Below are 15,771 nucleotides of genomic sequence, written 5' to 3'. Positions count from 1 at the left end.
TGTAATAACTTAAACCCTAATGTGTTGTTTTGTCATCAGTCTGTATTTGTCAAAGGAGGACCATGGAAGGATATTTGCCAGTTACAAATTAAGGAACAGAAGGTGAGGGAGAAGATGATTCGGGGTTTATCTCTGGAAGTAGGTAATTGTAGACAAGTGCATTTTTGGGAGGACAGTTGGTTGCCGACTGGTATGTTAAAGGACACTTTCCCAAGGCTTTTCTCGATTTCAAATCAGAACGGATCTGTTATAACGGATTGTGGTTTTTGGGATGGGTTAGAATGGATATGGAACTTTTAGTGGAGACGGGAACTATTTCAATGGGAGATGGAATTAGTTAACCAACTTCATGAAGTTCTATAATCAGTCAATTTTACAACTGAGAGAGAGGACCAGCTGGTGTGAAAATTTGATAAATCTGGCTTTTATACTACTAACTCCTTTGTGCAGGCGGAAACACTTCCGGAAGAAATTACGAGCTATAGTTTCACTAGTTCCATTTGGAGAGGTTTAGTACCTCCATGTATTGAGTTATTCACCTGATTTGTGCTAGTTGGTAGAGTCAATACTAAGGAAAGATTACGAAGGCTAGGCGTTATTGATCAGCTGGATAGCGCGTGTGTTTTATGTAAAAAGGATGTTGAGGACCTCCACCACTTGTTTCTTCGTTGTCAGTTTACTTGGTAGGTGTGGTGTGCATAGTTGTTTGACTATGGCAGATTATGGGTTGTTCCAGGGACAATTAAGCAACATTTTGAAAGCTGAACGGGAGTGACTGTAAGGAAGGAGGAACGTAATAGGTGGCTAATTGGATTTTTTGTTATTGTTTGGCATATATGGATGGAAAGGAACGACAGAATCTTCAGGAGTCAAAAAGTAGGAATTGCGAAAATTATTAATAGGTCGCTTAGGAGTTGTAAGGATTGGAGTAGAGTTGATCCAAATGGTTGTTGATGTCAATGTCGAAGATGACTATGAATTGTTTATTTTTACTGTTTAGTTCTTAGTTCTTTGTTGCTCCACCTTGTTGTGTTGAGTTAGGGGTGTCAAAAATCCCCAGGAGGCGGGGATCCCCGCGGGGATCGCCCCAAACGGGGCCCCAATGGTGAAAAATTTTTCCCGTGGGAATGGGGATGGGGAGCAAAATTATCCCGAGATAGGCGCGGGGACCCAAGCGGGGATCTCCGCCCCATCCCCGATAATTCCCCGAATTTTTGAATTTACTTAATAACCCTTACTTTATTTCTAATATAGGGCTTTTTTAGTAATTTCACTCATTGAAAAACCCTAACCCTATTGTTCAAGATTTTATTTTATGGATTATGATTTGCTATGTTATATTTCTGGACTTATAATCTTGGATAAGATATGTTTGTGTGTTTGTAATAATATTTTGTAATTTGTTTTTTGGTTTTTTTGATATTTTTTATTATAATTTCTATATGAATGTTAAACATAGGGAGATGGGGAATGGGGCCTGCGGAGAACGCGAAAAACGCAGGAAATGGGAATGGGGACAATTATTCCCCCATGGCGGAGAACGGGGCGGGGACGGGGAGCAGGAAGGCATCCCCCGGCCCCGCCCCGCCCCACCCCATCCCATTGACATCCCTATGTTGAGCTCCTTTACTTCAAAAAAAAAAAAAGAGTAATTAGTGTTGTTCATATAAAAACCAAAAAATATAATTCTAAAAATGAACCGAACTAAACGGTTCAATTGGATTAATCAGAAAATCAGACTAAACCGATTCAGTTAGCCTTATAAACTGTTTAACAAAACCGGTAAAAAACCGGCCGAACCAGCAGTTAACCTGTGAACCGCTGAAACTGGACGGTTTTTTAAAGGATTTCCGGTTCAAAAACCCCTCCAAACGGCGCCGTTTTAATTCCTAAAAAGAAAACTAAATCCCCATTCCCCACCGCACCCAAGCGAAGCCCCATTCCTATCCTCTCTGAAGCTGAAGTGAACATTTGAAATTCAGAGCACAGAACTCTAGCCCTCCAGCTCTCCATCCCCGCAGCCACCGCAGCCCCGCAACCACCGCAGCCACCGCAGCCCCGCAGCCCCCACAACCCCGCAGCCACGCTTCGTTGTTATAGCCGAACTCGTCTCCACTGGGTAGAGGCATCTCGTGCGGAAGCTCCGTAGCTGTCGCAGGAGCTGTGTCGCCGTTGTAGGAACCTCCGTCGTCTCTTCTGTTCGAGCTCTATCTCTTTGTGTTTGCCGGTGTCGTCGTCTCCTCTGTCGTGGCCGTCACTCCGTTCCTTCTCGCCGCCCGGTAAGCACTGTGATTTCGATTTTGGTAATACTGTGTTCGCCGGTGTCGTCGCTTCCTCGTCGTCTCCTCTGTGTTTCCTGATTTTACTGTTGTTAATAATTGAGTTGCTGATTTAGGGTTTGTCATTCTGAGTTACAGATTTTGTCAATTTTTGCTTATTTTGTTTTGCTGAGTTGCCTATGTTTATGAAACTGGAGTTGGTTATGCTGATTCTCAGATTCCGAATTGCTATTTTGTTGATTTTGGAGCGTGATTGCCAGGATAGAACTTTTGTTGCTGTTGCATTCTTTTTTCTATTTTGTTGATTGTAACCATTGTGAGTTGTTGTTTTTGTTATTTTTTATTTTGTTTTTGTTGATTATAATAATTCTGAGTCGTTATTTTATTATTATGATTTTGGAATAATTTGTTGATTATGATCTGTGGCGCGGCTGCTGGTGTTGCTGCTGCCTTTCGCGCACCAGTAGGTGGTGTCCTCTTTCTTTGCCCTTGAAGAGGCAGCTTCATGGTTTCTATCTATTTCTGCTTAGACTATTCATTCTTACTCTCTCAATCTCATACTATATATAGCTTGTAAATTTTATATTGAGGGAAAGAAAAACTTATTTACCAATCCAATTTTTCTAACATTCTCTATAAAATGTTAACTAGATGTAAGAGTTTACGTTGCTTTGATCATCAATGTGTAAAATGAGTAGCAAACAAAGATGTTACATAGCATAGCCTGAAAACTCATCATTTTCTTTCTTTTTCTTTAGGTGGAGGAGTGCTCTTTGGTGGAGGACATTTTTCACCACAGCAGTAGTTGCTATTGTTTTAAGAGCTGCAATTCAGCTTTGCGCCACCAGGAAATGCGGCTTATTCGGAGAAGGTGGTCTGATAATGTATGATATTGGTTCTTCCCAAGGTAACATACTAGCAGCAATACTATTGAGGGTCATTGGAGGAGTTCTTGGAATTATTAAGTAATTGATTATCTAAGTTATTTCTTTTGGTCTTAAAAGGTATGAAACTCAACATCTTAGCTCTATTGATGAAAGATTATAGGTTGAATTTATATATTTGAAATTATATATAGGTTTTTTAATTTTATTTAATATTTAATTAAACTGGTTGAATCTCAAGTGAACCCTGGTCGAACCAGTAAACTAATAAACCAATAATTTTATCGGTTTATTGATCGGTCCGGTTCTCATAACCTTGCCAAAAAATCAATTGATTGATTTAAAAACCTTAACCTGATTTTTTTTCCTAGAAAAACCCGTTCAATCCTATCATAAGCTAACAAAATGTTATCAGTTATTATTATTTATTAGTCTATTTTTCACAAAAGCACCCTGGCTATCAGAAATAATACGACGGGGTATAAATTATGTTTCTTTGATCGTAGGAATTAGGATTCAAAATTATATTTTAAAACTTTAAACAAATACGAGAATAAATTAAAATTTCTTAAAATAAGCGGAATTAATTTATGGTTTTAGGAACGAAATCGGTGAGAAATGAAACCAGATTTATACCCTAATTTCCTAATTTGAGTAATTTGGTAGGTCCCGAATTCTACGCTGACAAATCCTGCCACAGCCTTACACGCCGCCGTCGCCAGCCGCCACCAGTGGGAGCAAGGACGCCGGAACCATTCTTTCTTGCTCCATCTTGCGACTTGTGCCTTGCGAGGCGCTTCTCTCTGCCTCTCTCACGTGAGCAACCCTTTCTTAGCTACTGACTACCATTTTTTTATGAAGCTAACCAACAAAGGTGATAAGGCATGCTAGTTTGAAGTTGCAATTCAATTTCAAATCAAAACTTGGTTATGGACTTGGTGGCATTGTTTCAGATGATCCAGTGAAGAGTTTCTGAGGGGTTTATTTGGGTACTACAATGTAACAAGTTCACAATCCAATAGAGGTAAGATATTTTCCTACATTTTTATGTATTGAATATATTAGTTAATTTTTTTTTTATCGAATTAAGAGTTTTCAATTCTGAAAATGTATAAAATTTAAATTTGTCGATGTTGATGAAAATATGTAGTGTTTTTTTGTGGGTCCACCATTGATGATTCTCACTTCACTCTTTGAAGCATCACCGTTTCCCCTATTTGCGCTTCGGCTATCTTTCTTTCCTCTTCTTCCAAATCAGATCATAAGGGTAAGTCTATGGCATTCTCACGCTTTCCTTTTGATATTGGGTTCTTTAGGGTCCTGAAGCTGTCATCTGTTACTTTTTTATGTTATCAATTGATTGATGATTTTGGGTAATTCAATTAATTCTGATCTTAGCTGTGAATGATTTTATTATATAGTATCTAATATACTCAACACCTAGTAGCCATCGATTTTCTTTAGCCGGTGATTTTGAATGTGACGGTTAGAATCTGGCAATGAGATTGACATAAAACTAATTTGAGGTTTCAATTTTCAACTTAAGCTAGGTTTCCATGGATTTTGGGATTCCGATACTTGTTTTTCGAAGAAATAGTTGCGTGCTCCAGAGAACAAGCAACTATTTCTAGTGTTTCTGTTGTGTTCATGTTGTGTGCTGTGCTATGGCATTTTATAAAAGATTGCCTTTCAAAGCTATTATAGGCTAGAGTTTTGGACACCAGTTTGCCAATTTTCTGAATTCATGGATTGGTTAACTTTGTTCTTTAATTCCTTTTACCGTTTAACAAAGCGTGTTTGTTCAGCAAAGCTTTGTTATTTTATGATGAATCTTTTAAAAATTTAGGTTATGTTTGGTTGGGGTGTAAACTTTCATAAATGAGCTCATTTGTAAAGTTACATATTAAATTCATCCATGAAAATGTTCCCCCCTATTTTACCACCGAACCAAACATACTCTTAAGATGTAAATTACTTGAATCAATGAACTTGTTATTGTTTTTATCACTGAGAATGTGCGAACTCTCTTGCAGAGTGCAAGTCTAAGAAAGAATTTTCTGATTATTTATATATCTTTTCCGTTTTGCCTTTTGGTTACAGAATGGTAAAATTCACGATGAGTAAGGGCAGATATACGTATACCCATGATCAGAAATATCCCTGCGAAAATGTCGACATACACCACATAATTTTGAAGAGTGGTAGGGCAAATTATGTCTTTGTATACACCTCAGCAGTTCTTGTATTAGCTTCTGCCTTATATCTCTATATTCTTGGGGTAAGCCTTTCAACATTCTTTTTGGCTTTTTACAATGACTTGATGTTTTCAAAACTTTTGGAACTCTTTCATCTGTTTTTTGTTTTTAACTTGATTAGTCCACTTGTGTTAACAGGAAAAATCAATTAGTATTGTATATTACAGCCTGCTTTTCGACATATTTCTTGTCAAGTTATTGCTTCGAAAGCCTGTTAAGAAAGGTGAGGGCCTGAAAGTATTTAAGGTGTTTTGGAAGCTAATTTTTAGTTTTTGTAACCGGCAAGAATTAATGTGTGGTTTATCTTCTAAGTTCGAAAGTTCTTTTCTCACGTTTGAGTGTTTGTACTTGCATGCAGAGTCTGTTGTAATTATGCCAGCTTTTGGAGTACAGCTTGAGACTCACTACATGAGGTATAGCTTTTAGTTAATTGATTATTTATTCGTAGTTCAACAAGCTAGTAAACACCAAGTGAGAAGCCAAATGTAATATCTAATTGTTCCATAGAATAGTCTTTTCAAAGAAAAGGTTGAGAAAGTTGAACGCTGACACTAGTTTCCCAGCCTTTTGAAAATGTTCATGCTTGAGACATTTTTAATGTATGCCTCTGCTTGCATCTGGATTGTACATTTGAGAATACCTTGTCTAATTTGTGTTTAGCTATCAGCAATCTACATCATATGTAAATATTTTTGAGTTCATTTTAGTAGTTATCCAGCATGGTGTTTATGTATATCATCCTTATTTTTGTCTTTGGATACTTTGTCACAGTGGAAAAATCGTTAGATGCTTTGTTCCCATTGACAAGATTCTGAAACCTGTTCTAGTAGAATGTGTGACACCAGTGACTTGTTACTGGACACTATCGTTGATGATTCGTGGGGAATCGGAAATGGTATTAGTTTTCAAGGTAAAATTATTCTTGGTTACATTAGTAAAAATATTAATGGTGGAAACACTGTTGCATGTTTTTAGAAGGCTATACATTTTAGGGCACTTACTAATAACCAAATAGGTCATTTTAGTTTCTTTTCTTTGGACAGAGATCAGTTTAGTTTCTAACAAAGAATCTCTGCATTTTATTTTATAGAGCTTGCATCCACCAGTGAAAATGCTGGTCCATGTATGGAAGGCCCTGTGTGCTGCAACTGATATCAAGGAAGAGGCTTTGAACACATGCACAACCAACAATTGATAGCTATGATGTAGTGATTCAGGACCTGTTTGAAATAATCTCAAAGTTCATAGTTTGGGAAGTATACATTTTTGGCATTTCTGGCCATCTACCGAGGGCTAATCAACTAGATTGTTGTGCCATAAATTAGGTAGGTTGCATAAACAGGAATGTTTCGTGACATGACATGACACATGCTGAATATTATTGCCAAGAGAATGTTTCTATGCGCATTAAACAACTTTACATGTATCGTTATCTTAGCGATCAAATTGGACCTCTCATTATACACCATGTAAAATGACGTTGAATCGGTTATATATCTATCTATATACAATCATCTATAGCACGATTGTCTATCTATCTTGTATATTCTCTGAATGTTCTTCTGTACACTCAATTACATCAAATGAATAAACAGTGATACATCATACATTCTGTTGCAACTAGTAAAATTGAAAGGTCTCAGGTTCCTCTAGCAGAAGATAAACGCTCTGCTGTGCGTTCAACACATACTTTGTGCCTTTGTAATCCATGAAACTTATCATTTGAGCAGCCATTCATTTGTCCAAGCTTGGCTATCTGATTATGCAATGCCTCCAAGTTGACAAGAGGAACAGTTGTCGGTCGCCCATGAGCGCACTGCACGGTAAATTCCTCTATTCATGTCACGAGCCATGCATTCCCATCAATACACATGCAGAGATAGTGGAACGTTAAAAAACACATATCTTACTTGGAAACAAAGTGACGTATGCTTTAGCTCTTCAACTATAAGGGAACACTCTGACGGTAGCAATGAATCCCCAAACATAATTGCACCTACACGATAAAGACATTGATAAACAACAGAGTAAATAATTAGTTTAAGACTTAAGATGATATGATAAAACAAAGGGAGCAATTCCACAGAAGTTCCAGAAACGGGCCAACATTTCCTTTCATTCAACTAAGTTTGTCTGATTTATATCAACATCGAGAAGGCACTGCATAAATTATGTGCAGCCCTCTGTACTTCGGTGAAGAAATGGGACCCAAATATGGAATTCCTGTAAATATAATAAGGCATTTAAAACTCCTTGATATTGGCCACATACCTCTGCATGCTTTCAAATTTAGGACTCGTATAACAGAGGGCGGCATAGTTGATGATCCATCAGTGTCAGCAAGCTAAGATAAAGAAATCAGGTGATGTGAAATGTTCAATTATTGAAGGAATACAATTAAAACGCAACAAAAGCTCAGATAAGGCTTTTTTTAAACCTGCTGAAGAAACTCTAAAAGATCAACATCATTTAAGTTGACACCTAAAATACAAGGAACCTACAAGCAATTACATAACACCACACATCAGTAATATGTAAAACATGGAAGGCATTTAGCACTTCTTGCAAATTGAATTTAAATGAAGTTGATAATAATAAATGCATGGCTCGATGCGAACCGCTATAAGTGTGACGGCCATAGGTTGTCTGTTGAGAACATCCAGATTCCTGCAAGCCAATGAAAATTATATATTAAAAAACCACATCCAACTGAATAAGTTTGATGTAACAAATTATTCTAGTTTAATTTGGGGCCAGACAATAAGATGCACGATATGAGCAAATAAAGGCATTTTCTATCTTGATTCGTTGACAAAACAATAAATAATGAATGACTCATCAACACTATTCGCCTTCTAAAAACATTGATCTAGGAAGTATACAACTTTTGCAAGCCAGCAGACAAGCATACCTTTTATAGGGTTCAGAATGAACATGAATGTTGCACATCCAACCCCAATCTTTAATCTGTTCGTTATAACTATGAAGTAGTTGATAACCAATCTCTGGCAGCACCTGTATAATGCGTTTTGCTAATGGTGTAATCATTTTAAAGAATCAGGGAGAGAAAAGAGTCTCATAGACCCTCTAATTCATAGGATACATACCAGTTCCTGTTCAGCATCCAGATGGGTTATTCCTTTTGCTTCTCCAGATAATACCTACATGTTACTTAGTCTCATAAATAACACTGGATAAATCTTCTGACATTCACCACAAACAAGTTTACCTTTTGCCGCAATTCTTCCAGTCTGATTCTTTCATCTGCAGCATGCTGTAACAAAAGAACTATCAATGTTATACACAACTTACTGCATCTGTAAAGTGTATTATTTTTAAAAAAAATCATTTAGCAAGAATCCAGGCTTGTGTTAAGCCGAAAAGATGCAAATGCATAACCCTAAGGCAATATAACTTAACTGTTGCTTAAAGGCAGATACAAGTAAACGTACACGTGGAGGTGGACAGCCAAATTTTAAGATACAAGCGTGAGATTTCTAATAGAAATTTGGAGGTCAATGAGATTTCCATAGAAACTTATCATTACTTTTGCTTATTTGATATTCAACTGTACTGTATCTGCAATAGTGTACAGCAAGACAGACCTGATCAATAACAGCAAGGGTTCCACCAGCCACAACTGGAATGAATTTCTTATCCACCTGATGGAGAACTTTGGCATCTTCAAGGCATTTCTTACTGATTGCTTCAGGTATTAATGAATCTCCAGCAAGATGCAAAAATCCCGAAGAGATATCAAGTATATTGTTTTGACTTTGAACTTCAACCACTTTATTGTTTTTCTATTAAAAGTCAAAGGTCATACTCACGGTCAGATTACAGTCATCCTCTATAGTAATAAATGTCTCAAATGTAACATAGTAATCCCACGAAGATTGAAAACATAACTGGAATTTCAGGTGAGCATGTCCTCCATTTGATCCCCTGATCTATGGAATCTTGTGCTTCCCTTGAGAACAACTCTGAAATACAGAACAATATGCGACAGCAGTTTAAAAGTTGATTATAAGATGAATGCTTACAAAAGTTTCAACTAACCAAATTAATCCGAAAGTAAACTTTTTCCGCTAAAGAAGATGGTGCAAAATGCAAAGCTTCTACAACTCTTGCCTATGTTTTTTGGTAGAAACTGCTAAACATGAGAGAGTAACTTTCAGCCTGACACAGCACATTGAAATATGCTACAGCAAAACTTCTATTTTAAAATTATAAATATTACTCAAAATAATCTCTGAAGATAGACCAGCTACTAAACAACAGATCTCTGACAACTCATTCTGAATTAAAAGCCGGGCTATATTGAGCATGGTTATGAGCCAAAAAAAAAAGTTTTCAAAAGCTCCTTGTGTCATACTGTAGTTTCTCTTAACAACTTGAACTTACCTCTGAGTGGAGCATTGTTCTGAATGTTGAAACTATCAAACCCATCAATCTCCTTGTTGTCATTACAATGTGCATCTCCCAGAGCATCTGATCTCTGTTTCACATTAGATCTATGATCAGGGTAATTTGAATAGGTCAGTGAAAAATTATTCCCAACAGTTGAGTAGCTAGAGAAATGGTCAACAAGAGCTATCCTACTTGAATTCTTGCAGAAAGTGATCTTCAGTGCTTGGGTGAAGAGCTCCACTAGATTGTTGAGCATATATAAAATCAGAAGCTTCTGCAGATTGAAAAGAGAAGGGGGGAAATATCATGAAAATGGGAATTATTGTTGCTTCAAAAAATAGGAAGGGAAAGGCAAAGGAAAATGGAAAACCTCGATGGTTGAAAGCAGGATTGGAGGCTTGGCCAGTAAGTCTTTTGGCTATCATTCCTGATGGATGGTTGAAAGCAGGATTGGAGGCTTGGCCAGTAGGCCTTTTGGCTATCATTTCTGATGGCTGATTTAAAGATACAAACCTCCTTTTCCTTTTATGGAATGGTGGAGCTGAAGAGCTTCTTTTAGATCTTTCATTATTCTTGTCCAATGCTGGATGTCTCAAATGATCCATCCTGCTTTTGTTCTTGTCATGGCTTTTGCACTTTTCAACACATGTATCAGGCAACAAGCACTCAGATTCCTCAAATAAAACATCTGGCCTTTTTTTAGTAGAATATTTATGACCACGATCAGGCCAGTCAACCTCTGTGTCGAATATCATTTCCGAATCAATAGCATCAGTAAATTCAAAGACATTTCGTTTGGCATTCCTTGAAATATCGTAGACAAAGTCACAGTCATTTTCTTCCTCATCAGTAAGTATTGTACGATGAAGTCCAAGATCATTAATATCAGCTGCATGATCACCACCCCATGCACTGGCTGGAGATGAGGCTTCTTGATAGACAGAATGCCATTCAGAAGTAAATAGCTGATCAACAGTCCCAGAGTTCATTGTTTGTGCTGCTGAATAGTATGAATATGGAAGATCTTCAGCCACTGCTCTAGAGAAAAAATCACAATCTCTAGACAATTTTAATTTTTTCACATTTGAACAGCGTTGAGCACCATAGTCCTTCAGACTGTCACAGTCTTCCCTTGTTTGTTTTCTCCAAAAGCCATCAGTGTGGAGTTCATGTTCATCATTTATAAAGAAAGCCTTCTCTCGCAGGATACTTCCTTTTATAGAACAGCTTTTCAGAAAAGGCTTTTGAAAATCCTCATTTACCTCTACGTTGTTACAAAACCCATGGCTATCATTAAGTAAGCAGTCTTCAAATGATTCGTTGATCATATCAGCTCCTACAGCACAGGATTTTCTTCCCTTTGAAGAACTTGGTGCATCAAAAGGTACATTATCAAATAAAATTTCTGCACTAGGAACATTATCATCTGAAAAGTAATCTCCTAGTGATTGACCATTCTTATCATACATCAATAAACTCTTATGCTTTCCAACAGTTGGCATGCATCTGGCATATGAATCATCCACTAAATTTCCAGAAAAAAGAGTCTGATAAGAGAAGTCTCTCTTGTTTTGTTTCTCTCTCAATATTTCAGTCCCTTGACACAAGTAACCAAGAGAGGTTCTAACATCTTCCCTGTCAGATTGATGATATTCATCTTTGGTTAGCTTGCCTGAAGTGGAAACAGAGAGTTCTTGGGAATTCTTAGTATGGCTTCCAAATCTTGATTTATCTGCAACAAAGATATTTGACAATAGTAGTCCAATGTATATAAAAACAAGCCAGCATGATCCACTGTACAAAAAACAATTATGGGGATATCTACCTTATGTAATGTTCAACCCATGTGTATAAGACAAGAAAGCAAAAAGTAAACGAACAAAATTGATCACACTCAAATAAAGCAAAGGAATCTGTTTGACCACCAAAACAATAAACCTTACCTGCTTCTGTTGAAAGAATGTTGAGATCTTCCCAAGGTTGATCTCCATGTACCATGTAAGTGGACTGATTGAAGGACTCTCCTATAAGAATCCCAGTAATAAATAGTGAATAAAAATGTGAAAAACAATAGCTCATCATACCTATGTAAGATGCAGTGAGAGGGCATACCACAATCTAGGTTTTCCTCCCAGCATTCTTTTATGACCTTCTCAATGAAGTTGAGTATAGAATCCCAATCCTTAATTTGCAGGATATAAAAATGTTGAGCCAGAAAAAAAATCAGATTTATCTAGTGTACCAAGAAGTGATAAGACAATTCCCACTGAATGAAACAATAATACAGGAACCCCAAAAAAGAAATTCTACACATCTCTAATAAATGTTCTGAATTTGGACTAGAACCCTATAAAATTCACTTTTGGACCTTCAACAAACAACTATGAATTATGGAGCCCATACAGCAACAATGATTGACAAACATGGTAAAAAAAAGAGTAAAGAAAAAGGCAAAAGAATTACCTTGAATTGTACCCAAGTTTTTGATGGTTCAAATGTCAAATCATAGAAAGAACGAGGGCAACTTATATTCAAGATATAAGCTGGACATGGTTGAGACCTACTTTTCTTCTTGTTTTCAAACTCATTATTAGTATTCCATGAATTCAGATGCTCAAACCTATTAGCCAATTGACTCAGAAGCTTATGAATTGGGCCACTGCTAACGAACTGTGAGTTAACATCTAACAATGTTAAGGCCAACAATTCAAATGTTTATGGTATTCAGTACTTTTCAAACCTCAGCATATCTACTGTGCCATAATTACACTATCTAAATTTGTAGTCACAAGGATACAGACATACTGTAAAGCCTGCAAAGCAAATACAGAAACACACCAGAAGTTAGCGGACGGGACAGGGACAGAATCTATATCAAAGGAAGAAAAAGTTGATGTATTAATTACTTTTTTAAGATTTTACATGAGAAATATAAATCACCTTCATATTCAAAGCATTGCAAGGGCCAGAGACATATCCAGATAGCTTTATGATATCATTCTCAACTTCTAAAGCTTGAAGAAAGCTTGATACCTCCTCCCCAAAGCCGCTGGTCAAAAGTGCTAGTGGAGAAGAAGCAATTTGTGTGCAGAAAAGCTCATCATCTCTACACGTAAAGTATATAAAATGTTACTAAGACAAATACAAAGAAGATTGACTTTGTTATTTTGCAAGGGAAGATACCTTTCAACATCGATAACTTTGAAGGAAACATTTGGACGCACAAGAGCAAGCCGCTGTACACATTTCTTGATTGATTGCAGCACCTTATTGGGACTTTTATTGCAGAGGTGAATTCATCGGTCAATACAAAATTATCAAACAGATCCATTGTTCATTAAAGATAAATTAAACTTCACAAAATATGTCATTTGCATGGTGGTACAAGAGAAAAGAACCTGGATTGCATGTATTTCCTCCGAACTGGTTGGTTGTAAAATAAATCGCGGACAGCAACTGACAGTCACCAGCTCATGGTTAGCAATGAAATTGTTCTATTAAACAAATGAGATAAAAATGATCATCAAGCATGGAGGAGAAAATTTTAAAGCAAATACTTTTATTGCAAGCAAAAGGAAAAATGATTAGCAAGTGAGAAGTAGCAAACACATTAGATGCCTCTACTAGTCTACGTATCAATCAAGTATTATTGCAATCTTGTATCAATAATAGCTGAAGCGTATAAAAGATTATGCACTAAAGTTGAATAACATCCATGTATTAACAAGTACCACCACCATAATGAGAAATTAAAACCATACAATTTTCAGATTCATCAAAATAATTACCTGTTGTACCAACTTCCTTCCTATCATCATCAACACCAAGATACAAGCATTTGCACCCCTGCAGTAAAACCAGAAAAGTAAACCAGAACAAAGTTTGCATCAAAATCAACAGCAATCATAATATATACTTGCATGAAATAGTACTAATGAACAAACTGCTGGAAATTATCCCCACCTTCAATACTTTTCTATATCCATTGGGCCTTCCGTATGTTCTTGTCACAATTTCCAACAAAGAGACTTCGGAAATGGAAGCTAAAGCTTCCCCACGAAAACCAAAGTTTCCGCTGGTGGCATTCAAGTCATCCAAATTACGAAGTTTTGATGTTGCTGCTTGCACAACAGGCAGGTATCACCGAATCACATTATCAATGACAACATAAACAAAATCAAATTCATGAAAGATAAACAAGAAAAGCCTCTTTTTTTTTCCCTTCCTTATTAAATCAATCCAAAATAAAAACACGCTAGTTGTAGCCTTTTAGAAGTTGAGATTGGCACGTTATAATAACAAACTCAAGCACTCTCCTAAGTCCTAACACAGCTTCCCTTAACGCCAGCCCCACTGGAGAGCTGTGTATAATACAACTTGAGAAGGCAATAAGGATATTTTGATAACCTATAATCGCTTCCACAAAACCATTTTGACTACCTACTTGTATTAGCAATTAAAAAAATTGACAACAAAAATGTCTTTTGACGCCCTCTAAAATTTGAAAAATGAACACAGCCCAAGACTAATACTGCTGCATTCAGAAAAGTTACATGCATTAAGAAAGAAAGAAACAAACAACGAAGTATATGCAATGTACCGTATCTTTCTCCCACCAATTCAAGTCCATCTCGAGCAATTCCACCTCCTACAAAACATACATTCATTGAAACCAAAAAATGAACGAAAAACCGAATGTCCATTGCAGTATATCAAAATTTTTAATCAGGAAAAAGAATACGAAATCAAAATTGCTAAGCAAAATTGAATTACCGTCATCTACTACTTTTACGTAACAGCTCCCAATGCTAACAAACACAGAAACCTGAAAACAACGCACCGAACAGTTTCAGTTTCAAGTTCAGCATTAGAAGCTAACAAAAATTACAGATACTAGATACTACACTACCTTTGTGGCACCAGCATCGAGGCTATTGAAAACTAGTTCCTCGACGACGCGGGTGGAATCGAACAAGAAGATGCCGGAACGCACTGAACTGCGAACGGCCTCCGGCAAAGGTCTTATGCTTGGCGCCGCCATGGAGCTCCGGCGCTGCTGCAAAATGTGATCTCTTACGATAGGGCTTATGCTCCGACGTCGTCGTTTGATCAGAGAGCGCGAAGTATCACGCTGAGTGTCAGTGACTCGGTCTCAGTGTGTTGCTGTTTTCGGTACGCGCAAAAAAGAAATGGCAGTTTGATACTACTAACTGAAACGACTTGCCGTATACTGTGATGTTTATATATCAATAATAAAACTTACGTGTGCAGAAATAAAAGAAACGCTTATTTAAAATATTTGATAACAAAAAATTAAAAATTAAAACTATCAAAATTTATTATTTTTAATTTTATTTAAAATACCATACAATAAATAAAATCATTTAAATAGTTTGAATTTATTATTTTTTATTTTTCCAATATTATTGTATTTTAAAAATAGAAGAATTATTAATTTAATTCACAAAATATTTTTGACAATTGTTTAGTTCTTGAAAGATACATATGTACTAGATCAATTTAACTAAAATATTTTTAACATTGATTTAATCCCTAAAAATATTTTTTGTCACAAATTTGTGGGTCGATTTTTAACATTTAATCCTATTTGTTCAAACTCCATAGTTTAAAGTGCAGTTATTGAATTGTTTTTTTTTTTTTTCATAAACCACACTCCAAGTGACGACACTCGCTCTGTTCAACTTTTTTTTTTAAATTAATAGTAATAAGTTATTATGTATAATTTAATTTTAAAAAAATTATTTAATATTTAATATAATATAAATAAAAATTTAGTTTAATTTAAAGATTAATGAATTTTAATATCTAAAAAATAAATAATAATATTAAAAAAATTAAAAAATATATTATTATTAATATTTTTTAATTAAATAAAAATTTTTAAATTTTATAAAGTGAATTTTTTTTGTGATTGTCTTTTTT

General features: G+C 36.1%; 2 protein-coding genes across 26 annotated transcripts; one reads left to right on the top strand and one right to left on the bottom strand.

Moving 5' to 3' along the window:
- Window positions 1–1,889: 1,889 nt before the first annotated feature.
- LOC112800252 (uncharacterized) lies at window positions 1,890–6,955 on the top strand. 23 transcript variants are annotated; one of them, XM_025842443.3, is made up of 10 exons: window positions 1,890–2,279; window positions 3,038–3,186; window positions 3,864–3,979; window positions 4,117–4,187; window positions 4,363–4,430; window positions 5,264–5,441; window positions 5,557–5,641; window positions 5,777–5,831; window positions 6,190–6,328; window positions 6,509–6,955. In XM_025842443.3, exons 6-10 carry the CDS (start codon window positions 5,265–5,267, stop codon window positions 6,611–6,613), a joined length of 561 nt encoding a protein of 186 aa, XP_025698228.1. In that variant the 5' UTR covers window positions 1,890–2,279; window positions 3,038–3,186; window positions 3,864–3,979; window positions 4,117–4,187; window positions 4,363–4,430; window position 5,264; the 3' UTR covers window positions 6,614–6,955. The 23 variants fall into 23 exon arrangements, with proteins under 23 accessions (XP_025698228.1, XP_072092718.1, XP_072092714.1 ...); XM_072236617.1 differs by having other exon boundaries at window positions 1,893–2,279; window positions 4,126–4,187; XM_072236613.1 differs by having other exon boundaries at window positions 1,893–2,279; window positions 4,126–4,187; window positions 4,314–4,430.
- On the bottom strand, window positions 6,797–15,045 carry LOC112800251 (DNA mismatch repair protein MLH3-like). Of its 3 annotated transcripts, none has more exons than XM_025842434.3 (25): window positions 14,738–15,045; window positions 14,602–14,653; window positions 14,429–14,476; window positions 13,792–13,946; window positions 13,617–13,674; window positions 13,227–13,284; window positions 13,012–13,104; window positions 12,769–12,934; window positions 12,626–12,641; window positions 12,292–12,512; window positions 11,941–12,010; window positions 11,772–11,852; window positions 10,199–11,560; window positions 10,021–10,102; window positions 9,823–9,932; window positions 9,328–9,401; window positions 9,024–9,221; window positions 8,648–8,692; window positions 8,526–8,579; window positions 8,330–8,433; window positions 8,037–8,085; window positions 7,856–7,915; window positions 7,690–7,762; window positions 7,329–7,414; window positions 6,797–7,251 (listed from the first exon to the last, which is right to left on the bottom strand). In XM_025842434.3, exons 1-25 carry the CDS (start codon window positions 14,867–14,869, stop codon window positions 7,171–7,173), a joined length of 3,528 nt encoding a protein of 1,175 aa, XP_025698219.1. In that variant the 5' UTR covers window positions 14,870–15,045; the 3' UTR covers window positions 6,797–7,170. The 3 variants fall into 3 exon arrangements, with proteins under 3 accessions (XP_025698219.1, XP_025698218.1, XP_072092704.1); XM_025842433.2 differs by having other exon boundaries at window positions 6,797–7,234; XM_072236603.1 differs by lacking the exons at window positions 13,792–13,946; window positions 14,429–14,476; window positions 14,602–14,653; window positions 14,738–15,045 and having other exon boundaries at window positions 6,797–7,234; window positions 13,227–13,322; window positions 13,617–13,662.
- Between the last annotated feature and the right edge of the window lie 726 nt (window positions 15,046–15,771).

This window comes from Arachis hypogaea, chromosome 5, assembly GCF_003086295.3.
Source record: "Arachis hypogaea cultivar Tifrunner chromosome 5, arahy.Tifrunner.gnm2.J5K5, whole genome shotgun sequence".
Taxonomy (NCBI): domain Eukaryota; kingdom Viridiplantae; phylum Streptophyta; class Magnoliopsida; order Fabales; family Fabaceae; genus Arachis; species Arachis hypogaea.
Note: the sequence above shows the minus strand (reverse complement) of the source record. Positions and strands in the feature narration are given on the sequence as shown.